Raw genomic sequence first — 16,760 nt, forward strand, 5'->3', positions numbered from 1 at the left:
AATGTCGAGCTTTGCTATCAAATAGTAATTCTTTCTTGAAATGGGGGGGGGGTGGGGATTTCTTTTGCAGCTTGCAGTTACAGATGTGATACTTGGCAAGTGGCAAAATCAGATGAAAAATCCCATCAGTTTGTTGGAAAGTGGATGTACAACCAAAAAGGATCAGATCAATCTGGAAATTAACAATACCTGTGTTTGAGCAGTTTATTTTCAATCCATTTAGACAGCTTTTCCTCAAAAAGTTTACTTGTTCTACGGTTCCAGAAAAGGTGCCGCATAGATTCAGACTCACTCCTACATAATATCCAGAGGTTATAATCAATAATATTCGTTTTAATCAAGTATGTATTTACCGGAAATATTCTAAGAAGCACCCTATATTGCATCCATCTGATTGGGGATCAGGGCTAGTCTTAGAAGGTTTTATGAAGATATCGCTCCAGTTAATAATCAAAGTTTTATCTTTTTTTCGACCATTTTTCGACAATTTTCATTTTTTTGCACCTTCAGTGATTTTAAAGTAATAGCTCTTGATCGATTTGTACAAGAACAAAGATGATTCATATTAATGTTTATATGGTTACCTAACATCACATTTGAGGCTTTTTTAGTCCCTGTAGCTTTGACATACTTACTAATTGCTTTTACAATTTCATGAAATTCAGTAAAATATATGTTGTAAACTTTAAGACAATTGATGGAATATTGCTAAAGGCGGCTTAAAATCATTCTTACTCGAAATGAACATATCCAAGACGCAAAAAGATTGTACGTACGCTTCATCATTTAGTGTTCATCTCGAACCAATCATCTTCGATGTTGGTCAGATCATGTTTTCCTGCATCATTTAGCTATTAGGTATTGATATAAATGTAGTACTTATCAATACTCTGACTGCAGAGCGCCGGTGTGTAAATAACAGAGTCTGATAACTGCTCTGATTGTGCGCAGGTTTCATTGCTACACACTGAGCGATTTCGTCTGTGAGAGACTGTTACGCTTACCCACGCTCAACTATACATTGTTCAGAAACAGAATTGCAATTTCGTTAAATGGGAATTGTACACGAAAGTCAAACATTTTGCCCTGTGTAAAAACTAACGTGAATTTTAGAATCAGTTATTGTCAATGTTTGAAGATGTTATTTTCTTGCATTGAAGGTAGAACGCTCAAACTATGCGTTGATGTGTTGTGCCATGGGTGCATTTTTTTCCGGGTTTTAAAGGTCAGAGATCCACCCTTGATTATACCGTAAGTAATGGAGCTGATTTAGACTGATCTCAAGCCCAGGGATATCCATGGGGAAACAATCGTCAGTTATCCCCCTTTCGTCGAAAGGTGGCGGCAAGTACTACGCGCATTTCCGGTATTTTGAGGCTGTTCAAAAGTGTTTACACCACGAAGTATAACAAGGCAGTATTCACTGTGAAGGGCGGCCGTGTCCCGCAATGCAGCAATCCAAAATAAAAACATGAAGCATGCAACTTTATGGATTACAACTTGTTGTTTATTACGTTAAGCGATTATTACGTTTGAGGAAAAACGTTTATCATATAACAAGTATGTAGAAGAAGTCAAACGAAAGAGTCACTGCTTGTTTGAAATGTATGTAAGAAAAATCAGTAGTTTTGTACTGTGGACCATTTTCTCAGTTTTCGCAAACTGTGACATATCAATTCGTTTATTCGTTGCGTGCTAAGGCATAATACGTTTGGCATATGCATGGAAAAAGTATCGTAGCATATAGTATACAAATGAAAATTAGGTACATTACAACGATTCAGTGAATTCAAGCGAAACTGTCACTGTGTCCGTGACATCGTGACGCCATGACCACACAAAATGACGACGACGGTAGTTAACAACATGTCTGACTTCATCTCTTAGTTACAATGAAACTGCGTAAGGGCATTGTGCCAAACCAGTAGTTGGCTTCCCATTCTTCATACAGTAAGGGGCAGGAGATTTAGAACAAGGCAATTTGGTGGAAATGGTTTCTTGACCTTAGTTGCCCAGTTTAACAACAATCGCCATGACGTCTCCATACTCGAAATCTGAAAAGAAGCCAACGTCATGGTTAACAGTCAGTGAGTTAATATTTAACATCGGCAATATTGCAGCCATATCGTGACGAGAACATTCTTGACATAAAAAGAAATATATGTATATTACAAAAAAACTGTCGACAAACTACAGTAACACCACCAGAATCTCACAATTAGAATTACAACTAGCCTGGAAAGTTAAAACTAATAGCACTATTTGGACACAGCCGCTGGCGAGTGTAAGAAATGCTATGGTTAAGAGCTTCAGCTGACGTTGAATGCTTAAAAGGAACATTTTACAGCAGTGTAACACAGGGAGCTATCAAATTCAGCATGGGCTGTACAATACAAATTTGTATTGAACATGTGATAGTTTAATTCTATGTAAACTGACGTACATATATGCAAACAAAATAATTCCTATCAGTCTCAGACAGAACCGTGTATTTTTGTCTTCGTGCTGTTAAACTCTCGAATACATGTTGACATAGATTCCATCGGATGTAAAGGGTCGTGACGAAATTATATGAACGGATCACTGAAAGTGATGACAGCTAGCGGTTGTTTCCATGACAGCAATATGTTAACACCCGAGTGACGGGGAGGTTACAGCCACATTCAGGGACCAGATCCGTCACAGTACGATGCCCAATCAACGAAGTCCCCGAACCTGACAGCCAACCCACATATATCGCTTCTTACTAGACGTATCTCGTACTTCGGACCAGTCTCTTGTATATTTGGTATCTTGATGTCCATAAAATTCGAAAGCAACATTTAGAGGAAAACCTGATATATACAGGTTGCCATAGCACATTGATTCTAAAACATGTATGATAACTCTATTGTCACCACATAGCATGGGTGATATTGATGTGTGAAATTTCAATTAGTTTGTTTGGATTGTTATAATTTTATAATTTAAAACACCACCGTACCAGGTGTTTGCACAGCTGCTGCAGGCATCAGCCAGAACTTCACAAGGTCACATTCACCTAGCTTTGACTAAAAATTGCAATGAAAATGTCTATGAACCATTGAGAAGCAAATCTGTTAAGTGTTTCCTCTTCAATAGCCATGCTTCAAATCATTCGACAAGAAACGTTACACATGAAATGAATGGGCTAATATTGATAGTGGGATTGTTTATTTTAAAATACCGTCAAGATTGTTGCAAAGGTACTGAACATTTGTCTTGCTGTCAACACTACTGGGCAAAGTTTAGAAAGGTTCAAGTGCTGGCTATATTTCAGGCAGTGAGACATTCACAATGTGCTACTTTATTAAAGAATCAACCATGTACGTATTCAGGTGATATGGGTGTACACTCGTACTGTTTGCTCGGAAAGGTAGTCAAGTGGTTTAAGCATTCGCTCATCACGCCAAAGGCCCGGGTTCGATTCCCCACATGGATACAATGTGTGAAGCCGATAGCATATTGCTAAATAATTTGGCGAAAACTAAGCTTACACTCATACGTACTGGCAAGACACCTGTATTCATGACTTACCTGTCAACGTCCCTATGGCCGCCTTCTGATTGTTAATGGTATAGAGCAGCTTGGGTGTGACTGGCGGGTTATCCCAGAAGCATATGTTAGTGTTATCATTCCCGTCGACGACAACCATCCAGAAAACATCGATATGACACCCAGCGTATGAGTGGCTCACCTGGAAGCGACGTGTGTTCGGCTCTCTGAAAGAAACCATGTTCCTCAGGTACTATTTGCGTGGATGTTGTTTACCGCCACACTCAGTAATATCCCATCTATATGGCAGCAGTCTGTAAATATTCGAGTCGCGACCAGCCAATCCAGTGGTCAATAGCACGAGATTCTTTGATTGGCATTCTAGGAGTTGGGTAGATGAAGGATGTGGACCTTATGGTTACACCTCTTTTTCTGTATAGGCCACGTTTCCACAGACATTCTAATGTCATCACGCAAATGATACATTAGAAGTAATTTGGGGTTATATAATACATGAGATGTTTGGACAATAGATGATGAGACGAAAATGAGTTGTTTATACAATATAGGTTGATCACAGGTCACGAAACTGACATGGGTTGATATACCTTCGATGTTTGTCGAGTCCGAAGTGCTGTACGCAACTGGGATACGTTGGCGTATATCAACCAAGTCAGCCACCCGATCCTGTTAGTAGCCTCTTACTGTATGCATAGGTTGCGGGAGATCAGTTTCAATTTGCACTTTGCTGGCAGTACCACTACATTACATTTATTGCAATAACCGCTTTCCTGGAGTCGTAATGTATTCTCAAACCCTAAATCTCTCCGGGCAAGAAATATTTTTAAGAAAAACGTAGGGGCATTTAAGGACCGGGAAGATTGGTTCTGCTCCTTTTGTATAATGAACGGTTTGCTTTTGCAGTATCATTCATCGAAATTTTAACTGAATTTCAAAGTATGAATATTATAAAAAAATTAATCTAATCCTTTATTCAAAATAAGTTTTGAATTTTATTTACGATTCCCTTCATTTCCTTTCCAAACCTTGTTCGTATGTAATATTAGACACATACCCGCTGATTCTGAATACATTGAAGGCTGATGTTGTAAGATCAGTCCATGTTGAATTAATCACCCTAGTTGGCGTAAACCAGGACATCTTGGTAGTGCCGGTTCCATCAAAGATAATTTCATTTCGAACCTGACTGTTCTTCATCAGTAACACTTTCACCTAAAAGAGAAGTCCTTATGTATGACAACGTTCTGAGATGACAACACAAAAGCGCGCCTTCAAGCAATCACTCTTGATTCTTCCACGACCGTAGTCTCAACGCTAACACCATTAAAACTCACAGTGTGTGTCTAGATGTGAGTAATATGTGAAAGAGATATGGTGAACGTAAGAGATTACAAAAACGAATGGGTGTTGAATATTCCGAGATATTTTCAAACGTATAAAAAGATTGAGTCGTGTGTCATGATCAACTACAAATACATTCTTCAATAATTAAAACGCATGGGCGTTTTCAGCAGTTCAGTTCGATACATGTGGACAACAACCGTCATTAAGACGTTATCCATATGGCGGTAACGTGTATTGCGTTCAAACGTATCCCAATGTGTGTTTGCAAACGTTTTTTTTCAGAAAAAAATGAAACGATACACGAAAACATGCCAGATGTATTAAAACAATTGAATAAGATCGTCATAATGGTGTTGGATGACTCAGTTCGTCTGTACTCCATCGTTTTGGTAATAGTGGTGTACGTACCAGTTGTATACCAGCCGTCTCCCATGTAGACATAATCTTGCTTCTGAAGTGGTCCCCACATGTACGTGATGTGTTGAGCGAGAAACACCCAGGTTGCAGTCGAGGTGGCAGAAGTGGGTGGTCGTGGTAGATGCTGTCGTTCAGCCATGCTGAATAGATGGATGTCCCCGTGTGTTTCTGGGCCCGAAACACCACTGTCCAGCCATCCCAGGTCAACACATCTGTAACACCATGAAGCATCATGGAATATCCATGTAGTGAAAGCCTTGTATTCAACGTGCGTAATACTTGAGTATTCCTGAAAACATTTATCATCCAAACCTGGTTTCCATACGAGATATCCCCGGAGTGAAGAGGAGAGTCACTGACTATGGATTTACGCTGCATTTAGTAATATTTCAGTGATGCTTTTAATACCAGCTATGGCTTTACGCAGTGTAGATACGTTGGAAATCAAACCAGGGTCTTTGGCGTGAAACACTTTAACCACTAGGCTACCCAACGCCTGGCGGTATCTGTCTTTAACCCAACACCTGTCGAATTGACATTTAAACAGTTTTATTTGCAACCAAATTAGACACTCTGAGTTAAGTTTCTTTTTCATATATTTCATGTGCACCATACGTTAAGACCCTTAAACGTCGAATTGACATTTAAACAAACAGTTTGCTTCGCAACCAAATAAGACACTCTGAGTTAAGTTTCTTTTTCATATATTTCATGTGCACCATACGTTAAGACCCTTAAACGTCGAATTGACATTTATACAAACAGTTTGCTTCGCAGCCAAATAAGACACTCTGAGTTAAGTTTCTTTTTCATATATTTCATGTGCACCATACGTTAAGACCCTTAAACGTCGAATTGACATTTAAACAAACAGTTTGCTTCGCAACCAAATTAGACACTCTGAGTTAAGTTTCTTTTTCATATATTTCATGTGCACCATACGTTAAGACCCTTAAACGTCGAATTGACATTTAAACAAACAGTTTGCTTCGCAACCAAATTAGACACTCTGAGTTAAAGGTAACATGCAACCAAAAAATCAAACATAATTAAAACACATTTATCACTTATTCATGACATATAATATACATTGATGCTTTTAAAAAACAAATAAACAAAACTATAAGCGTACAATCGCGATTCAAATGTGCAATATTTTGTATTTGGGCTTACTTCCCCCGAAACGAAGCCCGTGGGAGACCGAACCCAGTCATAGCGTGTGGATGTGCACTCAAGTGTAACGGCGGCTTCCGATTGGCTGTTTCATTTGCTGACATGCTTAGGGTTCATTGTGTGTACAGAAAGATGATCTGTTTGATGGGCATTTCAGAAGTATAGTCAGTCAGAAGAAAGTAAGATTCTTTATGGATAACAACTTCTTTTTGTGTACTTGATGCGTCGTTTCAGTATGGATTCACATACTGTTGTCAAACAAAATTATATACACTAAAAGAAGTCGTTATCAATGAAGAATGTATATAGAGATGTTGGGTTTGGAAAATATATGTTCTCTGAATTTGCGCTCGATCCAATAAAAAAGTCATGTCAGTAGAGATGGTAAACTACTGCGTGGCTGGAATCTGTCTTTCGTCCAAGTACAAAGCAGGACTTGAATCTGACAAGAGTTTGCACTAGTTTCCGTCAGATCCAGTCATCCGAAAAAAATGAATGTAGTTTGTTTGCAACCCACAGACATAAAAACATGTCATGTGTATCACACGTGCCTAATTACATAATGTGGCACACACGGGACTCGGGTGCACGAGTCATACATCAACTTATTTTCTTTATGTCGTATAGTCTGATAGGTGTTAAGTTCAAATTGCACGTGGTCAATGATTGAAGCTGTGTATTGCATGTTGTCTTTAGCAGACAGGCAGACAGACATATAGGTGTGAATAAACCAGACACTGAGCTTTCTCTGTGACAGAGACTGCTTACAACAATCAACAAGTTGTTTTACGTAACGAGTAGATTATTTACTTGTTTGTGTACACAACCAAGACTAGACTACTGCTCACGACCTCAGACGCTGGGCATGCATACTGTTTCAATGAAGCTCCTCGAACCTATTCACTGCGCATGTGTTATGGACGCAGCGCAGCACAGCTGCTGAAACCAGTTTTCCCTCCAGCGCTGGGGGGAATTTAGTGAAACGTTTAAACTCCGATTTCGCGGGCTTTTTTCATCGCGTTTTTTTCAACTTTATAGGTTGAATTGGCATTTTTTATGATTTGTTTCGGTTAGTGCCCACCGGAAGGTACCAGAATCTGCAAAGTTGTGTTTTACGTTGCATGTGACCTTTAAGTTTCTTTTTCATATATTTCATGTGCACCATACGTTAAGACCCTTAAACGTCGAATTGACATTTAAACAAACAGTTTGCTTCGCAACCAAATAAGACACTCTGAGTTAAGTTTCTTTTTCATATATTTCATGTGCACCATACGTTAAGACCCTTAAACGTCGAATTGACATTTATACAAACAGTTTGCTTCGCAGCCAAATAAGACACTCTGGGTTAAGTTTCTTTTTCATATATATCATGTGCACCACACGTTAAGACCCTCAAACGTCGAATTGACATTTAAACAAACAGTTTGCTTCGCAGCCAAATAAGACACTCTGGGTTAAGTTTCTTTTTCATATATATCATGTGCACCACACGTTAAGACCCTCAAACGTCGAATTGACATTTAAACAAACAGTTTGCTTCGCAACCAAATAAGACACTCTGAGTTAAGTTTCTTTTTCATATATTTCATGTGCACCATACGTTAAGACCCTTAAACGTCGAATTGACATTTATACAAACAGTTTGCTTCGCAGCCAAATAAGACACTCTGGGTTAAGTTTCTTTTTCATATATATCATGTGCACCACACGTTAAGACCCTCAAACGTCGAATTGACATTTAAACAAACAGTTTGCTTCGCAGCCAAATAAGACACTCTGAGTTAAGTTTCTTTTTCATATATATCATGTGCACCACACGTTAAGACCCTCAAACGTCGAATTGACATTTAAACAAACAGTTTGCTTCGCAACCAAATAAGACACTCTGAGTTAAGTTTCTTTTTCATATATTTCATGTGCACCATACGTTAAGACCCTTAAACGTCGAATTGACATTTATACAAACAGTTTGCTTCGCAGCCAAATAAGACACTCTGGGTTAAGTTTCTTTTTCATATATATCATGTGCACCACACGTTAAGACCCTCAAACGTCGAATTGACATTTAAACAAACAGTTTGCTTCGCAACCAAATAAGACACTCTGGGTTAAGTTTCTTTTTCATATATATCATGTGCACCACACGTTAAGACCCTCAAACGTCGAATTGACATTTAAACAAACAGTTTGCTTCGCAGCCAAATAAGACACTCTGGGTTAAGTTTCTTTTTCATATATATCATGTGCACCACACGTTAAGACCCTCAAACGTCGAATTGACATTTATACAAACAGTTTGCTTCGCAGCCAAATAAGACACTCTGGGTTAAGTTTCTTTTTCATATATATCATGTGCACCACACGTTAAGACCCTCAAACGTCTTCATTCATGACAATCACACAGGGGAACGGGAGGAGTATGTGACAAGTTTTTGAATAAGAGAAATATACACTAAGGGTCAAACAAATTTGGTTTGATGGACCATGTTCTTAGCACATTAAATCTGGGATGGCCACTATGCTTCTTAACGTATTAACGTATTTCTTCGGAAACGTATTACATTTTGTATGTACAAAACGTCTTTGTATGTACTGGCAAGTTTCTTAAAAGTATGAAAATGCAAACGATAAAACAAAATCCTTTTTCATGCCATGAGTTCCTTATGAGGCAAAAGTAATTCGTCCAAATTGTTTGTATGTCAGGAGCGTAGTTGTGAATGTGATGGCGGTGAAGACTTAAAATGTGTCTCCACAACACATCACATAAAGGTTCCACGATCCAGCAAACGAAGAATACGTTTTTACGGTTTGTTGTCTCTAGCGCGAAACACGTGTTGGTGATCCAGGTTGGTTTTCAGGTTGGAGCTTTACCACATTAACTCTTTTTGGAAGTTTCTTTTTGGATTTCAATTTGGAATGTTCCATTTATTATTTTTTACGTATTTTAGCTCTACATTTTACATCTGATTTTGGGAATCGTTGTAAAGATGAGTCCTTTACACGGGAAGTGATGTAACAATGTTTTGTTTAATATTATATAACGCCGCATTCAGCAATATATCGAGTCTTATCCGGACAATCTACTGATCAACAGCATGGACATCGATCTTGGCAATGATACGATGTGTCAACCAAGTGTATCAACCTGACCACCTGATCCCGTTAGTTGCCTAGCGCTACAAGCATGATGGCTTGGTGGAGACCAAATCTAACCCGGATCTTCATACAGACATGCAGAAAAATCGTACCTGATTTGGGTTCCATATAAATCCAATTGTCGCTTTCCAGAAATGCTGAATCAGCATCGTATAACTTCAGACTGTGTAGTTCACAGATACCCTCAGTCTGACTGAACGAAGCACTTGCGCAGGATGATGTCAGGCACTGCTGGAGGCACCACGCTGCAGACCATTTGTCAACAGTGAAGCGCACGGTCCACATAGGTGGATTGGTTAAATGATATCCTCGTACAACAGAATACAAGTCTTGACGATTTTCTGCTGAAACAATAACAATTAGGCATAACAACTGCTGCAGAAACAATTCAGACATCATGTTAACAATCACTGCACAGAGACACTGTAGGTAACAGTAGGATCTCTAGCACATACGTTAACGTCTGTCCCTGGAACAACCGCACATGCAAAAGTCGATGGTTTCCAATGGAACTTTCTCAAACATTAGTTCTTGAACATTAGTCAATTCGTCTTTGAAATAATGCACGCAACATGTTAAGTGCATATCGACTTACAATTCCAATAGAAACTGCCTACTGATCCATGTCATGTACACTCCATACAGTTATTGCATTAAGGTTTCTGGTACATTTTTCCAATTTCATCATTAAACATATCTCAATTTAACGGAAACATACGAAACACAGTTTTACGGAATCTTACATGTCGATTAGGAGCCCTAAAGAGGTCGATAGTTCCAGAGAGTTAATTGAACGAAATTGCTTTGCTTGGGTGAGTTCTTCTTTTGGCATAGTCTTGTGTTGCTTGTACGGAGGAAAAGCTGGGCGAACGACCTCACCCTCGTCTTGTACGAATTCTCTTTCTCAGAATATCTTTTGCTTTCTTAGAATGTACCTCTGTTTCCTCACTCTGATTTTGGAAAATCTGTCTATGGCCAGAATTGTTTAGTCCCGACGTTAACGTGTCAAAGCTATTCCGTCGCCCTGGGGGCATGAATACGAAGTTGCCAGAGACTTCTCAATGTCGGTCCTCCGCTGACATGATGCCCAATGGCTTTTGCTGGAGCAGGGTATACTCTTACTTGTTCTGTGAGGGAGGTGAGTTATGATACCTACTCAGCTGAACAAACACACGCACGCACGCACGCACGCACGCACGCGCTCACAGACACACCTTTTCCTTGAACATTTGCAATCGTATTAGTAAAGTATAGTATAGTAAACCACGCTTATCCAATGGTGTTCCGACAGTGTGAAAGAACCTGTTTGGTTTTCTTATGTTTTTGGTTTTAGCAATTTTCCCGAGGTCTGGAAGTAATCAAGACTGGACCAGACAATCCAATGATTAGCATTATGATCACCATTTGGGAAACGATGACATGCATCAAATAAATAACCGAGCACCCGATATCGTTAGTCGTCTCAAACATACATTCCTGCAGACCAGTTCTTACGCGGACCTTCACGGGGTTATTGAGAGAGGTAAATGCAAAACTGCATTAATAACTGTCTGTGATGCTAGAACTAGGTATATGTATTTATACATTACAGAGGAGATGTTTGTCGAAGAGGTATATTTTCAACAAAATCCATCAATTCATAAAATTTGTCAGATCCCCGAGAAGCCGAGAATGAACACGTATCCCTGGGGATTAAATGGGATTGTCTGTCTGGATGGGTCGGCGATGTAATGCGATGTAATGCGTTGTAACTTGCTCGTCGAAGCAATCTTTTTAAAAAAACATTAATTTTGACCAACAATACAAATTTCTGGTCAATAGTAATAGTGTTCTGATATTTTCTTGGGGACTCGTGGAAAACGAGAAAGTACTGTTTTTATTTCATCAATATCCTTTCATTGCGCCAATGTGTTATTGTCACCGTCCGTTGGTGTGGTTGGGCAATTCTTGCTTAGACGTCTATACATCAATAGCCTACACTTAATGTTTGTCAAAGCAAAATAAGAAAAGCAACATCCATCAACCAAGCATCTAGTCATATCCAAATCATCGATACGCAAAACATATTTGAAACGCACGAGTGGATTAAATTTTAGTGATGTCGTTAGTTAAAGTGGAAACATTGACTGACGAAGTAATAAATCTTAAATACACAACTATTGACGTTTCCTCAAAAACGCAGTAGACACAGTTAAGAAGTAAAAACAGCCGGCAAGCTACAGTTATAGATTTAGTCGCTGCGGTAGTAGCAGGATCCGTTTATTGTCTTGTGAACACGGGACGTTTGCATAGAGGATCTTGTCACGGAAGTACTTCTCAGAGACAATTCCGTAAATTCCTTGTAAAGGTAATGCCAGTCACAGTTATCCCACTTCAATCAGCATTACTGGGACACCAACTTCCCCAAGAATAAGAAAATAATGTTAAAGTGTCTTTCAACGTTAACGGTAGGAAAACGCTCATAATGTCCACTCAACACTGATTTGCACCAAAAGTGGGCTCCAAAGTGACCAGTAACGTGATGACTGCTTGTTTGTGGTATTATACATTGTTATGAGGGTGTATTTTCTGTAGATTGTATTATTAATTAATAATTATTATTTGGGTCACGATGTTTAAAGTTTTGAATCATTGTTATTATGGGTCACATTTCGTATCATAAATGTTCAGTGCAATCAGTATTTTATCGGCAGGCAGTTAGGTTAATAGAGTTACCTCCCTTTGATAATGTTATGAGGTAAACACGAGGCTGGCCTTGAGAATACTACGTTGATGGCGATGGCTGTATGTGCTCTAAGGTTCCGGAATCAATGACTGTATATATAACGTTTTAACTTGCCGTGTTGTCGATGCGGATATAAGTAGATTTACTGGAGCACATATCTGCCATCCTCTCCGTCAACGCTTGATCTACTTAACCGCTGCCTGACTGCTCGCTGTGTTGCAGTCAGTAAAACTCTTTCTCACTCTCACATCAAGACTTTGGTGGGTTGATATTATATTTGTGAGCCATTACTTTAGATTTGACTCAGTTGCATTGTACATGAAACCTCTCTTGTGAAGCTTTCGTATCTTGCTTTAGTTTTTGCTGAATACAAATTACTGAAAATATCAAACTTCTCAGTGTTATATTTTGCTGGTTCTGAGGGGATTTCTTACACCTTTTGTCACGGCAATTTTTAACCGTAACAACATGGACACCGCGCATGCAACCTCTGTCTGAGCACCCCATAGAGGAGAGTCTGTGCACTCACTCTCAGATGTGTAGCTCTGTGAATCTCAACTCCAATTTGAGAGGCACCGTATTCTCTTGTTTGTAGCACAGCCGTACTGATGAAACAGTCTTGTTAGCTAGTTTTTATCCATTGTCAACCAGATCGACATCTATCGTCAGCGCTATTTGTCTTTCAATATCGTGATTGTGATCTACCAGGTACTGAAACGTGAAGAGCTCGCGCCACAGTTTAACGTCCAACATGGCAGCGGTTCCTGACAGACGTATCGAAAATACGTTAAACTGAGTTTACAACAATATCTGAACCACTTTCATCACTTTGTCCCTAATCTCCTGCATTACTTCACACACAAAAAAACTTGCAGACGCAGTTCAAGTCCGGAGACACAAGACCTCAATCAACAGAGATCAAGGATAATAAAACCAACATGTCGGGTCGGGTGATGGTGTCACTATGCACAAATTTCCACCGGACCCCGTAGTTTGTGCTTAAATTGGTTGGTTGGTTGTGCCAAGCGAGCGTTGTGGAAGCCTGTGGTATATACTATATCGGATGGTTCGGCCCCATAGGCGCTCGACACTTGTACATATTGGGAAGTATGACCTAAATATATCTTAAGATATAGAAAGGTGTGACACTAACAATGGCGGCCCGACTAGCCTCGGCTCGTTTTCGGTCTGACAAACGCTTCTGTAGCTTTGATTGTTGAAAAAAACTGCACAATTTATACCCGGTTTCCTCTGTAAACTACCCTGCGTATCACTTACCTGCTAATTTTATTTCCATTTAAAGCTTTTTAATAGTTTTACCGTCCATTCTCGGACTAAGTCAGGACATATGCCCGGAAGTAAGCAAATCTCAGGTTACAAACCAACACGGAGTAGCAGAGCGAGTCTTTAATTGGATTGCATGTTTTATTATTGCCACCTCGTTTAACGTGCATCTATAATATCCAATCAGGCACTCGCTCCACTATTTGGTGCGGATCTGTAGCTTGAGCTTTATTTTCAAAAGTCGAAAATGGATACATGTTTTTATATTAAGACCGACTAACAACAATGTATTATTCAGTTTTGTCACAGTTTAGAGAGATATGTTAAATTTCCACCGCACTTCAAAGATTTTGATAGAGAAATGATGTAAGTTTAGTGAGGCTGTCGTGTCATTAAAGGCGTAAGTGTTGGAACTGAGGCTGCCGGTATGGGAGAAACAACACAGGCAAGTCATTTCAGAATCTGACAGAGACAGAGGGGAGACCTTATTGCACATGCATAAGTCATGAGCGTAACTGGTCATAAAAGAGTTAGTTCTCTTGCAGTTTAGCAGAGCGTATCTACGCTCTTTTGAGAATGTGTTTTGTCATTTACGATGTCACATCGATCGATCAATGTTCAAATGGGTCACAAAAGTTTAAAGCGTTGTTTGCAATTTGAACTCGCATCGCAGACTTGGGCCGTGTAATTTCACCTGTTGAATATAGATGGGCGTTACATCCTCTAACTTCGTTATTTTTCTAGTTTTTGACAGTTTTCTCATTTAATGTAATTTCGTTTATGATTCTGGTGGTGATACATTCAGTGTATATGTCTTGACTATGCCATGTTCAGTTTTGTATCTGTATTTATTTCAGTGTTGACTGAGCAGAAACTTACGTCATATTACTGGAATCCCGTGGACTGAATGACTTCAAGTGTAAATGATTTGTAACATCATATTGTAACTAAGGAGTATGTCTGTGCTTAATGAAATACGTTTTACATTATCAACTTAAAGTGAATTTCAAGATGCAATGTCTTTGTTACTAAACGTTTCATAAAGTTTTGTTTAAAATATTATGTTTTGACATTGATTGTGCCAAATTTGCCAAATTGCCCACATAATGATAGACGTGTTGACCGTGGTTTCACTTCTGAGTTTGATACAAGGGAACAATACATGGTAAAGCATCTCTCTGAGAGTTCGTTTCGAGTGAGTCTAGTTTTACTCCGCTTTCACCAGTATTCCAGCAATATCACGAACACGAACCCCATGTATGGAATAAAGCCCGAGGGGAGCGGACGCCTTAACCGCTTGGCTATCCCACCCTCCGTATTTAAGTGCATTGAAGGAATATCATATACATGTAGTTATTTTGTTTCTCTTGATATGACACTTCACATTAATTGGGCAAGTAATACGTTAAAATGGTTCTAACGAAACATACTCCACTCATTACGACAGATTAATATTGAATGAAAGGTCAGTGTGACGAAAGAAACGCGTTCAGTACACAAGCCTGTTCTGTTTCATGGTACTTATCTTAATCAGGGAGTGGTGGTAGGGTGGCCCAGTGACAAAGGCTTTCGCTCGTCACGCCGAACATCTGGGTTTCATGCCCAACATGGGTAAAATGTGTGCAGCCTGTTTCTGGTGTACCCCGCTGTGATATTGATGGAATAAGAGCGGCGTAAAGCTAAATTCACTCACACACGTATCAGCCAGAAATTCAGATCAATGTCGTCTGTCTGCGATGCTACTGAGTGTCAAAGTTGACAGGATAATATTATTCTTCATCTCACGTGAAGATTCTTTAGTCTTGTTTATGGAAGCGCGTGCTGTGATTACACACGTATACGGAGTCCGTCTTGTACTTGAAGTTCAGGTGGAAACAGGACAACATTCAGTGAGTGAGTGATTTTTTACGCCGTTTTTCGGATTATTCCAGCAATATCACGTGGGACACCAGAAATGAGCTTCACGTTTTTTTTGCGAACGCCTAATGGATACTGGAATTAATACAGCTCAGGAACTTGGGCTCATTTACAAGGCAGTATCCCTGTATTTTGTACCTGTTGTGGTGAAGAATTTTGAAAGGAAAAAGGAAGAGAGTCATAGAAAAAGAATCATTTGAACTTACTGAAAAAAGCCATTGTGCAAACTGTGATACCACTTTAATGGGTATTTGGCTTTAATTATCACGGAGGTGACAATGAGCCTGAGAAGGTATAAACCAACCTCACTGCAGTAAACAACTCACGGGGACACCACGTGACGTAACTACATTCACTGCGGGCCTGTTAAAGAGGAAATCGTATTTACAATGCATGACGGGAGACAGCATCAGAAACTGATAACGTATGAAAGCTTCCAAATTTATACCCTTTGCCTTTGACGAACAAATACGCTTTGAAAGACCCTATGATCCCGCAAGCAGTAAACACAAAACTGCATGTGTATGTAAAATGGATATATAAAACTGTAAAATGAACCTTTATAATTTCATGGATGTGTTCATGTGAATCTGTGCATTCCCATTAAGACTGATTGACTGAGTTTGGTTTTACCCCGCTTTTAGCAATATTCCAGCAACATCACGTCGGGAACACCAGAAATGGGCTTCACACATTATACCCATGTGAGGATGTGAACCCGGGTCAACGAGCCAACGTTTTAATCACTAGGCTGCTAGGTTCAATGTTGTCTTTTATGTGGACATGGTTCAATCCTGGTAAAAAATGTAAAGTTGCGAATTTCCGACATGGCTGTTTAAATACATCATCAAGTACATTCTATACTCTTCTACAGATTCTTGTTCAATCTTGAACTTCTCATGCAAATTGTCAGAGTGGGAGAGCATGGATGGACATACTTATAAAAAATATCACAAAATCATCTCAGATATTAAGTAATCGATTCATATAATTATTACACTATATTGCCTTTTACGTCAAATTAAATCAGTTTCGCTGATGGTTCTTTGTCATTGACCTTTTAATGATTAAATTCCCTTTAAGTTACATTTCCATTCCCTGCACAGGAACACATTTGTTGAATATCTGCTACCATATACATTCAGACGGCGTAGACGGGATAATGATATTTGAATGAGACTATAGACTGAATAGTTGTACCGACTGA

At 39.2% G+C, this 16,760-nt stretch overlaps 1 protein-coding gene across 1 annotated transcript; it reads right to left on the reverse strand.

Moving 5' to 3' along the window:
* Positions 1 to 1,485: 1,485 nt before the first annotated feature.
* LOC137296732 (uncharacterized) lies at positions 1,486 to 10,027 on the reverse strand. Its single transcript, XM_067828567.1, has 5 exons — positions 9,720 to 10,027; positions 5,287 to 5,507; positions 4,589 to 4,746; positions 3,556 to 3,740; positions 1,486 to 2,054 (listed from the first exon to the last, which is right to left on the reverse strand). Exons 1-5 carry the CDS (start codon positions 10,024 to 10,026, stop codon positions 2,005 to 2,007), a joined length of 921 nt encoding a protein of 306 aa, XP_067684668.1. The 5' UTR covers position 10,027; the 3' UTR covers positions 1,486 to 2,004.
* Positions 10,028 to 16,760: the final 6,733 nt, after the last annotated feature.

The sequence above is a fragment of the Haliotis asinina genome, chromosome 9 (assembly GCF_037392515.1).
Source record: "Haliotis asinina isolate JCU_RB_2024 chromosome 9, JCU_Hal_asi_v2, whole genome shotgun sequence".
Lineage (NCBI taxonomy): Eukaryota > Metazoa > Mollusca > Gastropoda > Lepetellida > Haliotidae > Haliotis > Haliotis asinina.

Bases quoted from the DNA above. Each gene is read 5' to 3' on its own strand.
- LOC137296732 (XM_067828567.1), bottom strand. From the start codon at position 10,026: ATGATGTCTGAATTGTTTCTGCAGCAGTTGTTATGCCTAATTGTTATT. The intron at 5,508-9,719 runs GTACGATTTTTC...ATGGTGTTACAG, and splicing joins TTATATGGAACCCAAATCAG to ATGTGTTGACCTGGGATGGC. The intron at 4,747-5,286 runs GTACGTACACCA...CTTCTCTTTTAG, and splicing joins AGACGGCTGGTATACAACTG to GTGAAAGTGTTACTGATGAA.